At 39.3% G+C, this 21,054-nt stretch overlaps 1 protein-coding gene and 1 pseudogene across 1 annotated transcript; both read left to right on the forward strand.

The window, feature by feature from the left end:
- The first annotated feature begins 199 nt into the window (after positions 1-199).
- EIF2S1 (eukaryotic translation initiation factor 2 subunit alpha) lies at positions 200-19,597 on the forward strand. The gene is made up of 8 exons (XM_024567628.4): positions 200-595; positions 5,424-5,665; positions 10,427-10,506; positions 12,420-12,571; positions 16,148-16,254; positions 17,324-17,421; positions 18,133-18,276; positions 19,090-19,597. Exons 2-8 carry the CDS (start codon positions 5,425-5,427, stop codon positions 19,213-19,215), a joined length of 948 nt encoding a protein of 315 aa, XP_024423396.1. The 5' UTR covers positions 200-595; position 5,424; the 3' UTR covers positions 19,216-19,597.
- LOC112311305 (arginine-fifty homeobox-like) lies at positions 5,704-10,420 on the forward strand (annotated as a pseudogene).
- Positions 19,598-21,054: the final 1,457 nt, after the last annotated feature.

Below are 21,054 nucleotides of genomic sequence, written 5' to 3' on the forward strand. Positions count from 1 at the left end.
TTCCTGTTGGCTCAGGGAGGAAAAGGGTGGGAGGAAGGGGAGGATGTGAAAAAGGCGATGCCCGGATGTTGAGGCGCGCGCACCAACAGGTGGCCCCTCACTTCCGGTTCTCTTCCTAGCCCCTCCCGCTCCAGCTCCAGGCGGCTGCGCAAACCTCTGCAAGCGTGACACTAAAGGAGAGTACACTCCTTGTGTTCTTCCGCTTGTCATTTTGGTCACAGCGCCACCTCATGATTTACCGAAGCTTTGGGAGAGGATTTATTCCTTGGGGACAAAGAATCAGAGTCCTGCCTCTTCCTCGCGCCTTGAAGGTTGCTTATCGAAAACTAAAGAGAGCGAGAAAGCGTACTTTTCAGGTCCTCCTGTCATCGACGCTCTTCCTTGTTCTCGGAGGACCCGGACTCTATGGTCAGTGACGAAGAGGGGACCTCTATTCTGTTGGCGCTTGCGTGCTGCGAAGAGGTTTCGCATGCGCGGTGGGGTTGAGCGAAGCGCACGCTGAGAATCGACGGCTGCTGTGAGTGGGTCACTGCTGTCTCTTCGATTACAGAGCGCGGTCCGGGACCCCACTACGGGACTCACACGTATACCTCAGGTGAACAGTCCTTTAGATCGGGTTCTCGAAGAGCTCACTCTCGCTGTGTCCAGTTCGTGGGTGGTCGAGAGCGGGTAGGCCCCGGGCTCACTCCTCTCCCGTCCAGGCGCGGGAAGTGTCTGACAGCACCGCCACCACCCGCGGGCTTCGGGGCGGTCTTTCCGTGTTGCGGAGGTGCCTTTGTACGAGCGGAGGAATCTCGCGAAGGGAAGTGGGCCAAGTGGCTCTACAGCCTCTTCAATATCGTACTTAAAAGTGAGGATGCTTTGAGGTGGGGGCGCCCCGGGAGAACGCGGTGACACCCCCGCCGCAGGTCGCTCAGCACTTTCCGGGCTGGAGAGTTCAACCTTTTTTTTTTTTTTTCGGCCCCGGGAAGTACTACCTCTCAGTGATAACCGGTGAGGACGACACCTCAAGGGACTCGTAGGATGGGTCACAGTGTTTGCTTGAGCTGGGTTATAAAGGGTCCATGAGTAGTTTATTCCCTTGATCGTTTATTTTTAAAAATTGAAACTCTCGCTACCTTATCGCCCGAGATGTGCATTTCCGTAAAATGAGTCACCCTTTGAGCTAAAACATGCTGTTAAATAGTTTAATAGGCTTCCTGTCGGTTTGCCGTGTTTCAGCACCGATGAGGACAGAATTGCAGAAGCACACGCTGTGGTCTTACAGTTAAGTAAAACTAAAACATAAGGGAAGGGAATTTTAGGGTTCGTACATATTCAGCCTGAGGTCCCTTTTACTATCCCCCAAACTTAAGGTACTTGAATTTTCATTAAACAAGGAACAATTTTTCCTGTAGAAAACGTGTAGCAGAAAGTCTTGTTTTTTCCTCTCGTTTGAAGTTGTTATTCAAGGAAAAGACTTGTGAGTCTGCCTGTGAACAGTTTGGGAATTCTGCTTACAGAGCCGTACTGCCGCTTCTCGGTTCACGTGATGCCGAGTGACTGATTCGCAAAAGATCGTAGAGATGCACGGTGATGTTGGTAGATATCGGTGCTTCCTTTTTCAACTACAGTGAGATGATTTAAAGCTTTATTTTCTGTTGCACCTCTGTACTAAAAACTAGCGTTTGGAGAGCGTATGTTAGGGTCTAGTTAAAATGACCACAAGAGTTGTTTCTAACACAGAACACATTTCGCTTTGAAAAGGAATGGGGACTTCCTGTGTCCATTATGGTGACTTGACCAGGCACTGCTTTAAGAAAGAAGTCCTGCCCACCAGTTGGCCAGGCAAAATCCCTGACAGTGCAGGGTATCTGAAGTTAGCCTGGAGTGCAGTTACCGTATTCTGGAAGGCGGATGTTCTTTAGGAAAAGAACATACGTTCAGGAACATAGGGCGCTGTAGTGCTCTGACATAGTGAGGCTCTGTGGGTTAAAGACACTGGATTTAATGTCATGGACTTGGGTTTAGCTCGTGTTCGAATGCTTATTAAGCATTTGTCCTTAATAAAGTCACTTAGTGTTTCTGTTCCTTGGTTCCCTGTTAATTGCCCCACTGTGTCCTTTCATAATACTTTTTATTGCAATTATTTGCTTATTACTTTGTTTCCCACACCGAACTTAAGTTCTTTAGTTAAGACCCTTCACTGTTTTATTGATAGTGCTCGTTACATGGTAGGTACTGAAAAAGTAATTATTGAATTAAGTTACAAAATGGAAATAACATTTTCTTTGCCTTTTTTATATTTATACACAAATGTCATATTTGTATAGCACATTACACTTTTAAAATGTTTTTACATGTATTTTTTTTTAAGATTTTATTTAATTTTAGACAGCGGGGAAGGGAGAAAGGGAGAGAAACACCAGTGTGTGGCTGCCTCTCACGCACCCCCTACTGGTGACCGGGCCTGCAGCCCAGGCATGTGCCCTGACGGGGAATCAAACCAGTGACCTTTTGGTTCACAGGCTGGCATGCAATCCACTCAGCCGCATAAGGGCATTTTTACTTGTATTTTATCTCATTTGATACCCTCCACAAATCCGTGTGGTGCAATGGAAAATAACGTTTCTCAAGTGACCGCAGTTGCTTACTTACTAGTAAGTAATATAGTAAGGACTGGTACATCTAATAACTGTTGCTGAAGTTCACTGTGCTACTTGCCTGACCTGAGGATTTATTTGAGGGCCAAATAAAATAAGGCAAAGTGCTTTGAAAATTATATAAAATTTATGGCATCATTTTTCCACAGTCGGGGGTTGGGAGGGTGAGGGGACAGGAGGCTGGGCTCAGGAGGTAATGCGAGCCTAGGGAGCCACTGTAAATACAGATGAAGCTTCACTGGGCTGGCGCTCACCTCCTGCGGTGCGGCCCCAGTTCTTAACAGGCCACTGGCCCCTACCAGTCCATGGACTGGGGGTTGGGGACCCCTGAATAAAGGACTGATAGATATGGAGCTTGTGGCCTCTATTTTCCTGGCTGGTTCTTTTAAAAGTTAGTGTAATTATCAGCATAAATACGGAGATATGTTCGAAATCTATGAACCAGTATTGCAGGTTCTTTGGGAAATGCTCTCTTTTTGTAGTTACCAGCTACTTTCTTTTTACTGTGAGAAACATACTCACTATCGGCAGTATTCCTTTATTTTCCTATATATCGTAGAGAGACTTGACCCTCCTAAAGCTGTAGCATTCGTATATCCCTTCAGGATTCTTTTGCATTATTACCTATGTTCTTTAACCTTCAAATTAAGCCTTGCTTTCCCAAAATTATCAGCTTTACTATTTGAAGAAACTTGATAAGTAAGTGTGGTTAGCACATGTTAAAAAGTTATTAAAACTATTTTATAGTTTCATGACATTTTATTTTGATACCCAGTTCAAAGCATTTTTAGCTCTCAAATTTTAGTAATTTATATACAGATATTTGACAACAGTTGCCCCTCCCCCCCCCCCCCAAAAAAAAAGCCCTCCTTAAAAGTGAAATGACCAGATCAGCTGTTTTCTTGGTGAGTAATTCTGGCCATTGAATGTCTGCTTCCCTTTATTTGCTAAATCCCTGTTTTGTCAAGCTACGAGAGAGTAACATCTCTCCAGCTATTATCAGTATGCTACTTTTTTGTTGTTGTTAAACAGGATACCTTAGTACTGAAAGTTTTCATTAATCTGTAGTATATGCTTCAGTACTGAATATATTAACGTTGCTCTTTGCTTAAAATGTTTCTAATATATTTATCAATAATGTTGAGAGAAAATATTGCCTGATGAATAAGCAGAGACTATGGATCCAAACTTCATAGGTTCAAATTCTGACACTATCACTTGTTAGTAGTATATGACAGAACAAGTTGCTTAACCTGTGCTGCAGTTTCTTCAACTATAAAATGGGGGGGACTGGGGAGAAAGTGGTACCTCAGGGAGCTAGGCAGCGGCCAGATGGGATAGGACCCTGGAGGTAGTGGAAAGGTGTGTTTAAACTAATGGGAAGCCACTGGGAAGATACAAGTGGGTACAGTGAGCAGTTCTCAGACTGCACGGCAACAGAACTGCCGTGTTCTATGAGCTGGATGTGAATGCTCTGTCTTTAAGATCAAGCAATGGCAGGCTTATTTCCCAGTTATTAAGAAAAAAATAAGTTAGTGATTTTCACAAATTTTTCATAGTCACTTAGGTCCTATAACTTCAGCTTGTCTTCTGAACTTCGACAAGGGTAAACTGGTTAAGTTAGCAGAAAAATGTGAAAATCATCAACTATGATTAGTTTGAGAGCTTCCATGTAAAAATATATTTCTACTCATGGTATGATTTCAGGCTTCTGGGTCATAAAAGGAGTGGTACTGAAAGTAGGTTGGGTAGATCAAAGGGAATAGTTTTAAATGCATTTAGTGCTTGGAGATTAAAAGAAACTTGAACTTTATAGTAATGGGGATCTGTAAAGCTATTCCCAAGGTTGAGTATAGCTATTCAACAAAAGAGAATAGTATTTGGGAGTGCTGGAAAAAATAGAAGCTAGAAATTATGGAAATTGTGAATTAAAGTTTGTTTTAAAAGGAAAAAAATTGGAGAGGAGGATACATGATAGTAAATTTAATATCTTTTGAGATTGTAGACTTAGTTTATGTCCTGGCATGTGATGTTGTAATTTTGTCTATAATAAATTATAGGGTATATTATTTGTTTAGGGTTTGGGTTTTAGTTTAATAAGATTCTTCCCTTTTTATGTAGTGGGTAGTAGCATATACAGTCGTAGCTGATTTGGAGAAAGAATAACTTTAGAATTGGCTGCTCGGTTTATAATGGTAGTGATGCTTCCCATCATTTGTGTTGTTGTCTTTAAGATTTTATTTTTAAAGAGAGGGGAAGGATGGGAGAAAGAGAGGGAAAGAACATCGATGTGAGAAAGAAACATCGATAGGTTGCCTCTCCTGTGCCCCCAACTGGGACCCTGGCCTGCAACCCAGAAATGTGCCCTGACCTGGGAATTAAACCAGTGACTACCCGTTTTGCAGGATGACGCCCAACCCACGGAGCCACACCAGTCAGGGCCATTTGTTATGAAGTGGTAGTACTAAAATAGTATTTTAGTCTTGAGGTGTTTGTGCATTTAATCCTTAGATCTCAGAGTACTTTATAAATTGTCATTATTTCGTATGATTCCCCTGAAACTGATGGCAGAGAATCACCCAAGACTTACAAAAATGTGGACAAAATAAAACTTAAAGCTTGGTTCCTAGACATCATCTGTTTTCTGATACCATTTAAGAAGTTTAAAGAAGTAAGAAGACTAACAACTTCTTCCATTGGCAAAATGTGGAAAATTGACTGACATTTCTTTATTTTTCACCTTAACTGAGCACTTACTTGGTTCTTTTGTTTAAATTGCAGAATGCCGGGTCTAAGTTGTAGATTTTATCAACACAAATTTCCCGAGGTGGAAGATGTAGTGATGGTGAATGTAAGATCCATTGCTGAAATGGGGGCTTACGTCAGCCTGCTGGAATACAACAATATTGAAGGCATGATTCTTCTTAGTGAGTTGTCCAGAAGGCGTATTCGTTCTATAAACAAACTCATCCGAATTGGCAGGAATGAATGTGTGGTTGTCATTAGAGTGGACAAAGAAAAAGGTAAGTGAAAAGAATATCTAAAATACAGTGTGGGGCAGAAGAAGGTTTACAGTTGTATGTGACAGACTTTATTCTTGCATTATTATTTATTATCTTACTATTTTCCATACAAACAACTGTACCCCTGCTTTTGCACCACCCTGTATAAATTTCAGATTTAAAACGGTTTATTATAAAATGTAGTTTTGTAAATTGCCTACTGCAGTAAAAAAAAAAAAAAAAGAAAGAAAGAAAGAAAATAAATTCTTTTACATACAGAGTTATTAGAGAAGGATGCCAATTAGCCATCTAAGCAAAATTCCTTTAAGTTAGTAATTTAATTAATACATCCCAAGGTTCATTTTTATGGGTCAAAAACTTAAATTCCCAGAGGAATTTTCCATTTAATATTTTTAGGCCATGGTAAATAAACAATTTATAAGTTTTACCTTGAACGTCATTCTGAGTAGCATGGTGAAATCTCTAGCCATCCCGCCCAGGACATGAGTCATCCCTTCGTCCAGCGTGTCCACGCTGTGTACACTACCTACCCATTAGTTACTTAGTAGCCATCTCAGTTATTGGATTGACTGTCAAGGTATTGCAGTGCTTGTGTTCAGGTAACCCATATTTTACTTAATATTGGCCCCAAAGTGCAAAGTGGTGATGCTGGCAATTCAGATATGCCAAGAGAAAAGCCATTGAGTGCACCTTTTAATGAAAAGGTATGTCTGTGTAGGAGGGAAATAGTATATGCAGGGTTTGGTGCTATCTGCAGTTTCAGGCATCCACCGGGGGTCTTGATATGTGTGCCGTGTGGATAAGAGGGGACTACTATCTTCCTTAAACTTAGTAAGTCTTCATACCACTGCCCCAGAGCACCCTAGATTGGTGTCCTTCCAATCTATTTGGTATTTCTTCCTTATATATATGTAACAAGAAGGAATCAAATTTCCGCCTACAATCAGAAAAATGTTATACATATATAGTAATTTACATGTAAAAATAATTTCCATAGCTGCATTGTTTGTACAGTATTAAATATTAATGCTGTTTGTACAGTATTAAAAGCAGGAAATAATCAAAATCATGGTAAAACAAATCATGACTCATCCATGCAATGCAGTTTTATATAGAATGAGATCTGAATATTCTGACATGGAAAGATAAGCAGAGTAAGATAAGAAAAAAAAGGAAAGTGCAGAAGATCCTATGGAGAGGATCCATTTCTGATACTAGGAGATTAGGTCCACTGGATAAACCTTTAAAAATAACAGCTATAAACCCTAAATAAATATTTTTTTTAAAAAAACTAAAAACAATGGGAATGATCAAAAGCGTGGTGAAACTGAAAGAAGAAAGGAATTGTGTTAGGTCAGTTTTGCAGCTTTTCCCCTGAATGCATGTCGCAGATATCTTCAAGCAGGACAGCTAAACTAGTAGTGGAGACCTACAGTCTTAATGTCTTGAGAACCAGAGGTGAAAGTTCTGAAAGTTCTGGACAACCAAAGCAGTTGGCAGGTAGTTACAGAGATCCCAGAAAGGAGAGACACGGGGAGAACCCTTAAATTTACATATAACGCCCTGACCGGTGTGGCTTAGTTGATTAGGCATCATCCCACAAACCGGAAGGTCATCATTTGGTTCCCAGTCTTGACACATGCCCGGATTCCAGTTTTGGTCCTTGGTCCGGGCACATACAAAAGGCAACTGATCGATGTTTCTCACATCGATGTTTCTCTCTCTCTTTCTCCCTCCCTTCCCCTCTCTCTAAAAATAAATAAGATCTTCTAAAAACATAAATTTATATATAAATTCTACTCACATCTCTGGCTGACCTCTGAAATACTAATACACAGGTTGAACTGCAAGCAACCCAACAGGGTACAATTCTAAACAGATTTCATTTGCTTTCCACCTGGGAGACAGAGCTTATAGTTTTGAATCCAGACAAATTAACTGCCTACTAAAACAAAATCAGCATCATACTTAAAGGGAACAATACAGGAATTTGGAGTCTGTTACATGTCACTCACAATGTTCAGGATACAGTCTGTATTTGCCAAACATTTGAAGAAACTGGAAAATATGACCCATGCAGAAGAGAAATGACAAGCGATGGTGACTGACTCAGAGGGGACCCTTATGTTGGAATTGGCAGGTAAGGATTTTAAAGCAGATACTAGAACTGCTCAAGGATATTAAGAAAGTGTGCTTAAAATGCACAAAATGAAATCTCTGTAGAGAAATTAGAAACTCTCACCAAAAAGAAATAATAAATTCTACAAATCAAAAGTGTACTATCAAAAAAAGTTCACTGGATGGCTGACAGATTAAAGATGACAGAAGGCTCAGTGAAAGTTGAAGGTAGCTCACTTTTAAAAAGAACTAATCTGAAGAACAGAGGGGGAAAGGAAAACCAGTCATATCAAATGCCCTATTCCAAAAGAAAAGGGCAGAAAATATATATGAAGAAATCGTGGCTAACAGTTTCCCATATTTGCTGAAAATATATAAATGTATAAATTGGAACAGCTCAGTAAACCTTGAGGATAAATACTAACAAGATTGCATCTAGGCACACCAGACTTGAAAAACCTAGAGAAAATCTTGAAAACAGCCAAGGAAAATGACACGTTATTTGCAGAGGAAGAGTAGTACGAATTACTGTGGCATCCTTATTGGAAATTATGGAGTTCCAACCTTCGAAAGACATCTTTGAAGCACTCAAAGAAAAAAGCTGTCAAACCAGAATTCTGTATCTAAAGAAAATATTCAACAGTGAAGATCAAATAAGACCTTTTCAGGTAAATAGAAACTAAAAGGGGTTTTTTTTTTTACCAAATAGGCCTGCATTATAAGAAATGGTAAAGAAGTTGTTCAGACCAAAGAGATGTGATACCCAAAATAAAAAATATGTAGGTAAATTTTAAAGACATTTTTTCCCTACTAAATTCTTTAGAATACATTTTACTGCTTACCTCATTTTGTACCAGCAGGATTTTAATTTATGGAGGTGACTGATGACATGGAGAGGCCAATGCTATTGAAAGAAGATTTTTATTAAGTTTCCCAGGAGATGGGGACATACCCGTGCCATGCAGAGCCACTTGAGGAAGCACCAAATTTGGTCAAGAGGCAGAAGGAGCAAGGGGAAAGACAGATGGGGTAAACAGTTTAGGGTTGGCGAGTTTGAATGGTTTTGGCAGGCCTTGGGGCATCAGAGCTGTTCCTGGCGGTCTGGTACCTTGGCTCTGGGCTGATTTAGGGCAGGAGGAATACTGACTTCTGTGTGAGGCTTTGATGAGGAGATGGTTGGAGGAATGGGCTCTGGCCTGGTTAGTTTGCATGTGAAAAGCTGTTCCAGTTGAGTCCTTTGCTCTCTAAGAATTGACTAGCCCTGGGAAGGGGCTTTTCTTCTCACCCAGTCAGCCGGGCAACAAATGTTAACGCACCAATGCAGACAAACAGTGCTGCTCAGATGAATAGAAGAGCCTCTGGGACTTCCACTCCTTTGTCCACATGTGTGATTGCAGTATTGACATACTATAGAAGCCCAAAGTTGATCACATCTACTCATCCCAGATGACAGCACCCTTGATGATCAGAGTGGCCCCAGAGAGTCCCCAGCCAGACCCTTTATCCACAGGGATGATTCCAACATGAGCTTGGTACCACAGAATCCAGCTGGTCCCACGATGTGGAAGAAACACTAAAAACGTACCTCTTGTGTGCACCCACAGCATGAATAGTTGGAGGCTCTACTTTCCTACACCATGTTTCCAGATAGAAGTCTCCAGAAGGAACTTGCTTTGAAACCCAACCTACCAGAGCCAGCAGTAAAGGCTTTGGTTTAGGAATTGGTGGTAAGTCAAATTGAGGAAGCAGCAGAAGCAAAAGCAGCTATCACTAAAGCAACCAAACCAGATTCTTCCAGCCAAGAACGTGCCCGTGTCACCCACAACATCAACCAGTCCTTATTTTTTTCTGTGTGTTTCAGATTTCTGTAGTTCCATTCCAACTCATGGGGCTCTATCATCACTGAGAGTCCCACAGGTGATGTCCAAATGCAGGCTCCTCAGTTAGAGGGGCTAGTGGCCTCAGTTCCTGCTTTTTACTGTTAACACCTGTGACATAGCCCAAATCATGGAACTTAAGTTTTCCTGATGAGGATGAAATATCCAACTCTTCTTTCCATTGTGTCTATCAGTCTGTCTCACCCACAGGCCCCAGCTAGAAGAATAGGGTTCTTCTCTTAGCATATTTGCTGCTGTAGCTGTAGGTCTATCTCCTGGGCAAACCTCATCCAGTATGACAAGCTGAAGCTGTGCAACCTGCAGTCTAAGAGACAACCTGGAATTTCAAAACCCCTCCAGTATGGTTGACTGTGGATTTCTCTGATCAAAGTACTAATCCCAGATTGTACAGGGGAAGAAAAAGAGAATACAGAAAACATAGTTTATTCAGTTGGCCCTATGATGCATGGATGCCAAACAGAATCTTTTGGCCAGCTTTCATCTGGGTAATTGAAAAATTACTAGTTCCCTCCAACGAGGTAATAGAGAATATACAGATAGTAGAGAATATACAATTACATGATAATAATAAGATACATTTCTGAAAACAAAAAATTTCTCATCTCGTGCAGTATTTTGTCGATAGGATTTTAGTGGGGAGTAAGTACAGGTATACCAACCAGACAGCTGGTTGTGAAAATTCGCCACAGTGGTATGCTGACAATCTGGACAGAGATGATTTTTTTTTCAAAATTTTTTCGTGCAGGATACATTGATTTGTCAAAAAGAAGAGTTTCTCCAGAGGAAGCAATCAAATGTGAAGATAAATTCACTAAATCCAAAACGGTAAGTTGATTTTTTTTTTTTAAAGATTTTATTTATTTTTAGAGGGGAAGGGAGAGAAGGAAGGAGAGAAACATCAGTGTGTGGTTGCCTCTTGCATGCCCCCCACTAGGGACCTGGCCCACAACCCAGGCATGTGCCCTGACTGGGAATCGAACCAGCGACCCTTTGGTTCGCAGGCCAGCGCTCAATCCACCGAGCCACACCAGCCAGGGTTGTAAGTTTATTTTTGAGTCAGATTAATCCAGTATTTAATGTGCACGTCATGTTCCTGGCAAAAAATAAAAATTAAAAAACTCATATTTTCCGTAAGTATATTTTCATTTCCAATTATGTATTACATAGAAAATAATTTAAAGACTTAATTTCAAAAGAGTATGACTACAGTGTTTTTATCTCATGGTATTACTACTTTAAAGTATTGCTTATGATCTAATATTCTCAAAGCAGTACTGGATGTTAGTGTTTTTAAGCTATTTTAAGAATAAATTAATTATTATCTGTGGTTTCACTTGATTTGGCTTATCATAACATGTAGTTGTTGACTCCTGTCCCTCTTGGGATAAGGGTCACAGAGTCAACCAGCTGTTGTATGTTAAGAATGAGCTGGGTTTGTAAAATGTTTATAAATCTAGGAAAGCAAGGAAGGGGTCTGTTACTAGTTTGGGGTTTGTTTTTCCTAGTTAAAGTTCTTTTTTTTCTTTTTTTTTCCTTTTGTTGTTGCTGCTGCTGCTATTTTTGCTATAATTTCCTGCTTCCCCACAGTAAGCAGGAATAAAGCAAGGACAGCGCTTCTGCATTCATCTTCTGTCTGGATTGTTCTGTTCTCTGGTCCTGTTTAGATTAGCCTTCATTCCCTAGGTCCTGGGTTCTTGATGGCACCGTGTCCATTGTTTCTCATTTGTTTGCCTTCTCTTGTGTCTTCTTTTTCTCTTCTGCCATGTGTGTTTCTGCCCCCAAGATAAAATGCCAAAAAAACAATGTTTAAATGCAGAGTTTTTTTAAAATCTTGCTTAACCCTAGTGAAACAGAGAGAATAAAAATCTAAGTGCCATCAGACCATTGCCAGATTTTCCCTCTCTTTTACTGATGTGTTTACTGTTACTGCATTGTGGTTTACACATTCAAAAGCATGTCACGAAAATCTTCTTTTAATAAACTTGGGGCCTTGCCACTCAGTATAGTCGGTGGACCAGCAACATTGGCATCACCTGATTGCTTATTAGAAATGCAGGATCTCAAGTCCCAACAAATCTGAGAATCCACATTTGAGAAACACTGCTGTTGGAAACTTCCATTTTGTCCCGTCAACAGAGTGTAAAATGACTCCGTTAGCAGATCTTACCAGGATAGGATGAATAGCCAGTGTTAGTACCTTTTCTCACTCAATTTTCATGTGTAATTAACATGAAAATCTCCTTTCTTATACTTCTCTTCTTTAAGCCCTTTATTTTTTGGAGATTAGAAAAAATCTTGGCAGCAGTGGGTAAGATTGAAGGATAACCATTAAATTATAACAGCAAAAAAAATACTAAAATCTCAATCTTGGTTCCACGTTCTCATATGGAGTGGTAGTAATAATGTCTTACATTTCTCTAACAGGATTCGTATAATATACAGACTTTATATGTTCACATAAAACATTTGTATAATGCTCTCCATTTGTAGTGTGCATCTGTGTGCGTTTGATCTGCGTAAGCGCTCTGTACAGTAAAAAAGAGAGGTTCAGGATCTCTCTTCCGAATGGGAAGACAAATTCAGAGCGGTTAATGTGTGTCAGGGTAAAGACTTAATCTGGGTGTTAGGACTATTTCTGTGCTATTTCTATTTGTAATATCCAGTTAACTAAAGTGTAAAAATATCTATGTAATAGGTCTCTTACCTTTGAATTGTTGAGCCCTTCATTTTGTCCCTAGGTTTACAGCATTCTCCGTCATGTTGCTGAGGTGTTAGAGTACACCAAGGACGAGCAGCTGGAAAGCCTGTTCCAGAGGACTGCTTGGGTCTTTGATGACAAGTACAAGAGACCCGGATATGGTGCCTATGATGCATTTAAGCATGCAGTCTCGTAAGCACATCTTGTTGGCTCTGCTGCTACCTTCATATCACAGCTGCCGGTTGGGTCTGGCATGCAGACTGAGAGCCTGACGTGTAGTAGTACAACATCCGTGTGTTAAGTCCCTGCCAAATTTAGATTAAATGTTTCAGTATAAAAGTGTCGTCATATGGGCCAATCCTGTATAGCCAAGCCTATACAATTTCTTATATCCGTTACATAGTTTCATAAGCTATATAGTTTCATCTTATACTACTCCCTTAGCCATTTCCTTCTACTTTTTTTATTGTCCTAGATGACTTTAGAGCCAATATCGATGTCTCATCTAAAACTGTGACGTCTTGTTTTCCTCACGATTCCTTAGCCCTTCAGCCCATGCCACCTTAGCCAGTCTTCCAGATGGCTTCACACTGGATCTACTACTGTCACCAGGATTTGCTCTGCCTCCAAAACCTGCAGTTCATACATTCTTTTCTTTTCTTTTTTTACCACAGCCCCCTCTCCTTCCAACTCCCCTGTAGTTAGTCCTACTCTATGTCTTTGTAATTCTTATATCAGGTTCTGATTCCAAACCTTTTTTTTTTCTCCCTCTCTTTTCACTCCTGCCTGCCTTCTCTTTCTTACTCAACATAGATACAGCATGGTCCATCATTTCAACAGCTTTCTGGCCAATATCATCAGCTTTTGCCTTGTTTTTCCTTCTGTTACGTCAGCCTTGGAGCGCTGTTCCTGCCTTCTCTGCACTTGCAGACTGCTGGGTGCTGCTAGGAAAAACCAGTCCTGAGGGTTGGTGCCCTGCATATTCATGGTCTCAGCCTCAGCCGGCTTTCACTGCTGCCCCACATCCTCGCTGCTCCTGGTCAGTTCTTCCTCCCAGTCTCAGAGTGGCTGTTCCAGGGCTTCTCCACACTCTTCCCTCCCCCTCACCCGGTGCATGCACTACCTGTTTTATAAAGAAAATAGAAGCCATTGTGCTGCACACGATCTCCTCTACTTCCTTCCACTATCTCAGCTGTCATTACCTCCTTCCTGCCCTCCTGTCACACTGGAGTTCATACCCTTCCTGCTTTCAAACCAGTCCTAGCACCTGTGCCCGCTACTGCTCAGGGACCTCTTTCCCTCTGTCATTCATTCCCTCTTTTGGGTCTTCAGTCTTTTCCTTAATTGGTTTCGCTATAGCAGCATAAAAATATGTTCTGATTTCTCCCATTTACACCAAAGAACAAACTTCTTGATCTTCTCTACTTTGTCCTGAGCAAGCACTGTGTCCTCTCCTTTTAATAGCGAGACTCCTTCAGTTCTCTCTACTTCTGCACCTCCCACTCCTTCCCAAATGTTAATGCTCCACCAGCAGCCTCACACTGCACAGAGGATACTTGCCCAACCTCTGTGCTGCCAGGTGGTAATGGTCATCTCAGCCCCGGCGAGCGGCACCTGGGACTGCTCGAGCTGACTCATTCGGTTCTCCAAATCCCTTCTGGTTTACCCCCAAATGTAACTTTTTTCATATCACATTGTCAGAGAGATGAAAATAGTAATAATAATAGTAGCTAATATTTATACAGTTCTCACAACAACCTGTACGTTCTATTAATCCCTATCTTATAGATGAGGAAATTGAGGCAGAGAGTCAATAGTTTGTCCAAGTTGACAACAGCAAACAGTAGAGCCAGGATTCCAACCCAGGCATTCTGGGTTCATCCAGAGTTTATGCTATTAACCATTAAGCACTGCTGCGTATTTCTGTCCTCCCTGACTTCAGTCCATCACTCCTCAGTCAGCACGTTTCTTCCTTTGGCTTGCTGTCGTCATCTGGCCCCGGCTGACCCTCTAGCTCCCACCTCCAGCACTCCCTCCATTACCTACCGCTCAGCCTCGGCAGGTATTCCCTTTCCCTTAACATTCTTCTCGTGTTATCAGTCACAGAGCAACTGTCCAGATTTAAGTGATACTAATTCTTTGCCACATATGCTTAATATTTTTCTTTTAATTAAGAAATAAAATTTCTAAGATAGTTAGAAATAATGTTTTACCCTTCCCAATCCATTCACCTCACTCATCAGTGGTAACCACTATTCTGAAAGTAGTAGGTATCATTACAATTTCTGTTTTTATGGTTTTAATAGTTACAGGTATTCAGGAAGTACATATAGAATCATATTTTTTGTATTTAAAAATTCTATCAATTTATGTTTCTGTACCTTGAATATTTACTCATAAGGCTATTATTAAATAGATTTTCTCCAAATTGATAGATATATGCCTACTTCATGTTAATTTCTATGTAGTATTTTATTGTAAAAATATGCTTTATCTGCTCCTGTATTAAGAGGTTTTGAGGTGATCCCACCTGACCCCCTTTCCCCCCATTTTTTAAGCAATGCTGTTATGTGTACTGATGTACATGTCTCTGTGTGTTCACATGTGGGAGTTCTGTGTACCTAGGATAAGCATAAAATTGTTTGGTCACAGGATTAATTATATGCATCTTTAAATTTACTCAGTTTTGCCAAAATACTCTCCAAATCAGTTCTTTATTTATATTTTCTCTAGCAATTATATAAGCATCCCCATTTTTCTTCATCCTAACCAACATTTGGTATAGGTCTCAGATTTTTTTTCCTTTTGTCAAACTGATGGATGGACAATAGTATCTTGTTTTGATTTACATTCTGTTGATTGTGAACTTAACAGCTTTTCATGTTTTTTGACCATTTATAGCTCTTCTATGAAACATCTGTTTATTCATCTGCCATTATCTGTTGATTTGTCTTTTGCTGTGTAGGTGGTATTAGTTGAATGAAAGTTCCCTCAACCCAAATTATTTTGCCTTTCATTCCTTAACCTATGCTTTAAGTCTGGTGCTTGCCCACACCATTTCTTTTTTAATACATTATACCTTTCTTAAAACAGTTCTGCCTTTGCTTGTTAAAATTCTGTTATTCTTTTAGTCATTTCATTTTTTCATTTGTCATTTGTCAACATGTCATTGACTTAACACCCTGGTCCCTGTCCTGTGGCACTTAGGAAGGTCAGATGGAATGCCATTTTGTCCATGAAGCCCTTGATGACCCACTCACTGAAAGTAATACCCTTCTCTCCTAATTCCCACAAATGCAGTTTTAGTTTTTAATTTTTTTCCATGGTTTTGTTCTTTTCAAGTTAGATTGTAAACTCTCTGAAGCAGACTGCTAGTTACATTAAAGTGCTTAATTATAGTGGGATGCCAGGTGTATTGAGAAACATTTTGAAAGTCTTGCTCTAGCCAGATCTCTAGCTTTTCTTGGAATAACAATTACTTAGGTGTTTTCTACTTGTCATATATTACTAAATGCTGCATTATCTCATTTAATACCATAATTAAGTGAGATACACTGTTTTCCTCTTCATTTTACACATTTAGAAACTGAGGTTTGGAAAGGCCCAAAGACACATAGTTATCACACGACAAAGCTACAATTTGAACTCTAATTCCGACACTAAAGCCTATGTTCTCACACAGTATTCTCTGGTATTGTGTTTGGTATTTCAGTTGTCAGTAAAGTAACCGTGACCTCTTTTTTTTTTTTTTTCTTTTTTTAAAATCAGAGACCCATCTATTTTGGATAGTTTAGATTTGAATGAAGATGAACGGGAAGTACTCATTAACAATATTAATAGGCGTTTGACACCACAGGCTGTCAAAATTCGAGCAGGTGAGTTTTTAAATGATGTTAAAAGATTTTGCATATATCAATAAACCTGTTAAATAGTGAGTCTTACCAAAGAATGTTACTATATTAACATCTATAAGTTTTTCTAAATGCATATTTTTCAAAAGAAAAGTTTAAGAACTTAAAGGTTCGTGCTGAATCATCATAAATGTATAAAATGTATATATTAACACCTTAAGTTGGCCCTTTTTTTAAGGAGGTGGTTATTTCATTTAGTGCATACTTGAAAATAATCTAACAGGACAGTAATGTACTCCCATGTCTCTGGATTAACCACTGTTAGCAGTTTAGAATATGTTCTTTTAGGCATTTTTTCCTATGCTCGTATGCTGTATAGGAGTGCCTGCTGTTTATATTCAGGTGTAACTTTTTGTTTTTACAAAGATGAGGTCATGCTGTGCAAAATTTTCTCCAACTACCTTTTCACACTTAGTGTATCATGGCTTGCCCTTCCATGTAGAGCATAGGAATCTTTTTCATTCTTTTTAGTGGCCAGGTAACAGTCTATACACTGGTAAACTTTAACCCGTGCACTCTTGAAGAACTTTAGGTTGTGCCAGTTTTTTTATTATTATAAAAAACACTGTAAATACATTTATCCATTTATACAAGTGTTCTGTGAGGCACACTCCTAAAAGTAGAATTGCTGGGTCAAAGTGTATGCCATTTCCAAACTGTTCTCAACAGTTTGCAATTACTGTTTCACTCAGTTTTTAAAACACTCCTCCTTTTCTCCACTTTACAAAGAAGAAACTGAGGTACTGAGAAGTTGGAATCATGATTTTAACCCAGGGATGGCTAGAGTTAAAGGTGTGTGTTAAATGTGTCTGCCTGAGAGTTTCACCATTCACGGGCTTGATGTGGATGAGAGAATATAATTTCAGGTAGCTTTAATTAGGAAAGTTAATAGCTGGGATTGGTTTCTAATTGAAAGGATGATAAACACTTTTATGAGTGTCTGAATATCATCTGCCACATCTCTGATTTCTTTTATGCCTTTAAATATTTTTTGCAGTATTTTGGTGTAAGCTCTTGCATTTTGTAATTTTAGATATTGAAGTGGCATGTTATGGTTATGAAGGCATCGATGCCGTAAAAGAAGCCCTGCGAGCGGGTTTGAACTGTTCTACAGAGACCATGCCCATCAAGGTGAGCGGTCGGTTTTCTCCCTCCCTGCGGAAACACCCACCAGAGCCAAACCAGATTTTTTAATGATCGTGTTTTATAACAAGTGTTACAAAAAGTGGTTCTTGGTGATATTCTAGGGGATGTTTACAATTACATATAGGCTTTTTGCTGTAGCTACTGTTCCTGTCACAGTGGATAGAGACTCCTGTTGGTGTTTAGTGCAGAGGGCTCCTTTACAGTAAAGACTTCTACCCATGATGCCCAGAGTCTTGAAAAAGGCAACATATTCTCTCCATTTGTGTGTTCTCATACTCACACACAACTTTTAGGAAGTTTGCTCTGAATCTTTCATTAGCAAGAAAATTAACTGGTTATTATTTTGAATCTCTTAGAAGAATTTCTTCTGTCAGTTTAGTTTAGAACCAGATTGGAATTTTTGTCTGTTTAAAGACTTTATTCATTATGTTGATGATGGCTGTAGTTGGTTTAGCCACCAAAGACACCCGGAAGTCATAATTCTTCATATTCAGTATTTCAGTAGATTTGATTAGATTATGGTGTCAATAGCTTTTGCTACATTAACAAACTACCCAAATTACTGATTATAAAATTGGGAGTTAAGTTTTGGGGTGATTTGTGAAGGCAGCAGGTTAGCATACCAATTCTTGAACATCCTCAGAGTTGTGTGTTCTATAGGTATACTCCTAACTGAATTTGTATCTTTTTCCTTAGATTAATCTCATAGCTCCTCCGCGGTATGTGATGACTACGACAACCCTGGAGAGGACAGAAGGCCTCTCTGTCCTCAATCAGGCTATGGCTGTTATTAAAGAAAAGATTGAAGAAAAGAGGGGTGTCTTCAATGTTCAAATGGAGGTGAGATCAAGTTTGTTTTCCCCTCGTTTTTAAGAAATTTAAAACATATAAATTAAATATATTCTAAAATCTTAAAAAGTGGGATACATTTAGGATTACAACTGTGCTAAGCATAGAATAATTTATTGACTCAGTTTCTGAAAGGACGTTTTATAGGCAAATAAGAACTGTCATGGGATGGTTATTGAGAACTGTGGTCACTGGTGATGTCGGGTGTCCTACTGTGTCATTTATCCCTCTCCCCGACCGCCTACCAGGGAAATAATAGACAGTGAAAATTAGTAATTGATTATTGTCAGAATTTAATACTTAAAATTTGATCTCAGAATTAGAAGTGAGTAGTTGCCTGTATTTCATCTCAACAAGAATAAAACCTAATTTTCATATGTATATGTTACATGTGTATTTATATAACAATTCCTTCTCTGGAAAAGAACAGTAAATAATTTATTTTAAACCTAGAAGATGCATTTTTATAGGACCTCTTTTGGGTTTGAAGGACATATATAGCCACTGAGATTATTTTCATACAGTTTCAGTTTTACCTTGTAAAAATAAGAGGAAATAATATTTGATTTTAATATACACATATTTCTTTTTTCTGTATTGTATTATTCTCATAAATTCCTTCCATTGTTGATCTAATGAAATCCATTAGTGGTATGTCAGCACGCAAAAGTGAATAGATATGGCAATTGTTAGAAAAGTGTTTCTTTACATAAGAGTTAAAATAGTAGGCAATAATAGTATTGAAATTGAGTTTTGTGTACTATTTAACTACTTCACTTTGCAATTATGCCTCTGCTTCCACAGCCCAAAGTGGTCACAGATACAGATGAAACTGAACTTGCAAGGCAGCTGGAAAGGCTTGAGAGAGAAAATGCGGAAGTGGACGGAGATGATGATGCAGAAGAAATGGAAGCCAAAGCTGAAGATTAACGTTGTGGGAAACAGAGTCCAGTTTAAGGAACACAAAACAGCCCTTCCTGGCTATAAACCCTAGACTTAAAAGTTTTCCAGTATTGAAAACTTCAAAGTTGAATATTTTTTATTTCCAAGTATTTAAATGTTCTAACAGACCAAAACGTGAAATGCCCTCCTAAAATGACAGCTGTTTTCACACAGTAGCTCCAGCACACTGAGCATTTTTAAGCTAAGAACAGTCATAAATCGGGTTTTCCACTTCTGATGTCTCCAGACTGACACCCCTTTCTAGTTCAGTGCCTCCACGTAATTTACCAGGGGCACCCAAAGCAAATAGTCCCAACCTTTCTATATAAATGTATCAAGCAAATGTTAAATAAATTTCTGGGATATTTAATTAATAGGCTTCTTCCTTCTTGTCACCAGTTAAAAGCATTATGATTACTAAGACCCTAATTTTATTCCTTCCCGTCTACATGTAGAAATATAAGGGCAAGTGTTCAAAGAATTTATATGGCAGATCCTTTTAATAGGAGGGGTTAGAGGAAATAATTTTATTTTTACCACAGTGAAAGTTGACTCTTAGGAGGGAAAGCCTTAAAATACAAGTAAAGGATTATATCGGTTGTGTGGCTTTCACTGTTTGAGACTGACGCCACGTGTGGGAGAGTTTACCACACTGGTCCTCGTTGCTGTACTGAGCTGCTTGCCTTGAGTTTGTAATTCAAAGTGGTAAAGTATTTTTTTTCTTTCTAGATGGTGCTTTTCTTTAATTTAGTTACTTTGAGTACCAACACCCAACTTTTTTTTCCCATTAAAATACTCACTAGGTGCCACCTAAAGAACTTCAGTTTTCTTTATAACAGAATAGAGATCTGTTTGAACACAGTTACACCGATTTTTCTACGTTTTCATCGTTTTTCTCTTTGAAGAACTGTTTTAAAGGTAAACAAATCCATAGATAACACATGGTTTGAAGTTACAGCTGTAGTAGCCAGGGTGTCTGTCTTGAGTTACTTTGGTTTTTGTAGATCTGTTCTCTCAGTACACTTGAGATACTAGATACACTAATTTTATTCATTATTCTTAAGAATAGCCATTTAAATACTTAGATTAAATCATGCCCACCTTCAACAATCCTGTACTAGACTCAACATTAAAGGGACTGGAAAATAGGAAGTGTTGGTGAGATAGTTTGTGCCATATGTGAAGGCTGACCCTTTGATTAATTCAGCAGCCTTCATTATCAGCTTTGTAGATCCAGAAGGCTGGGTTCACACAGCTGTTTCCACAAGGGAACCACGAGAGCGAGCATGCCATACTGGGAATATGTAGAGGAGAGTCTGAATGTATTCAAAATTAGCTCATAATTTTCACCTTGGTCTTTTTGAGGAGGCAAAAAAATACATCCATAGAGCTCACAGCATTAATATGTCATCAAAATATAAGGGGTGCTCCTTACATGTTTGCTATAGACAGGGGAATTGAATTTTTGTTTACTGAATATTTTTGTACTTGAAAAGCCATAACTATACCGGTGGCCTTCATGGTGAGTGAATTTATCCCATGCAGGCCTTTTGGTCAGTTCTGTAATGGTTGCAAATTCATGGCCCTTGCCAGAGAAAAGATCAGTATAAAGAAATATAAAGAAAGAGTTAACTAAACTTAAGGAATACATATACCCTACTGACCTAAAAGTATCACTTTCAAACATGAGGACAAGCTACACACCCAGCTTCGATAACCTGAGGAACAGACTGACCAACACAATTGACCAGTTTATCCCAATCTTGGATCTCCTCCAAAAACCTCTTCGTTAAAAATCAACAAGTTCATCTACTTACTCTGCCTTTG

The sequence above is a fragment of the Desmodus rotundus genome, chromosome 7 (assembly GCF_022682495.2).
Source record: "Desmodus rotundus isolate HL8 chromosome 7, HLdesRot8A.1, whole genome shotgun sequence".
Lineage (NCBI taxonomy): Eukaryota > Metazoa > Chordata > Mammalia > Chiroptera > Phyllostomidae > Desmodus > Desmodus rotundus.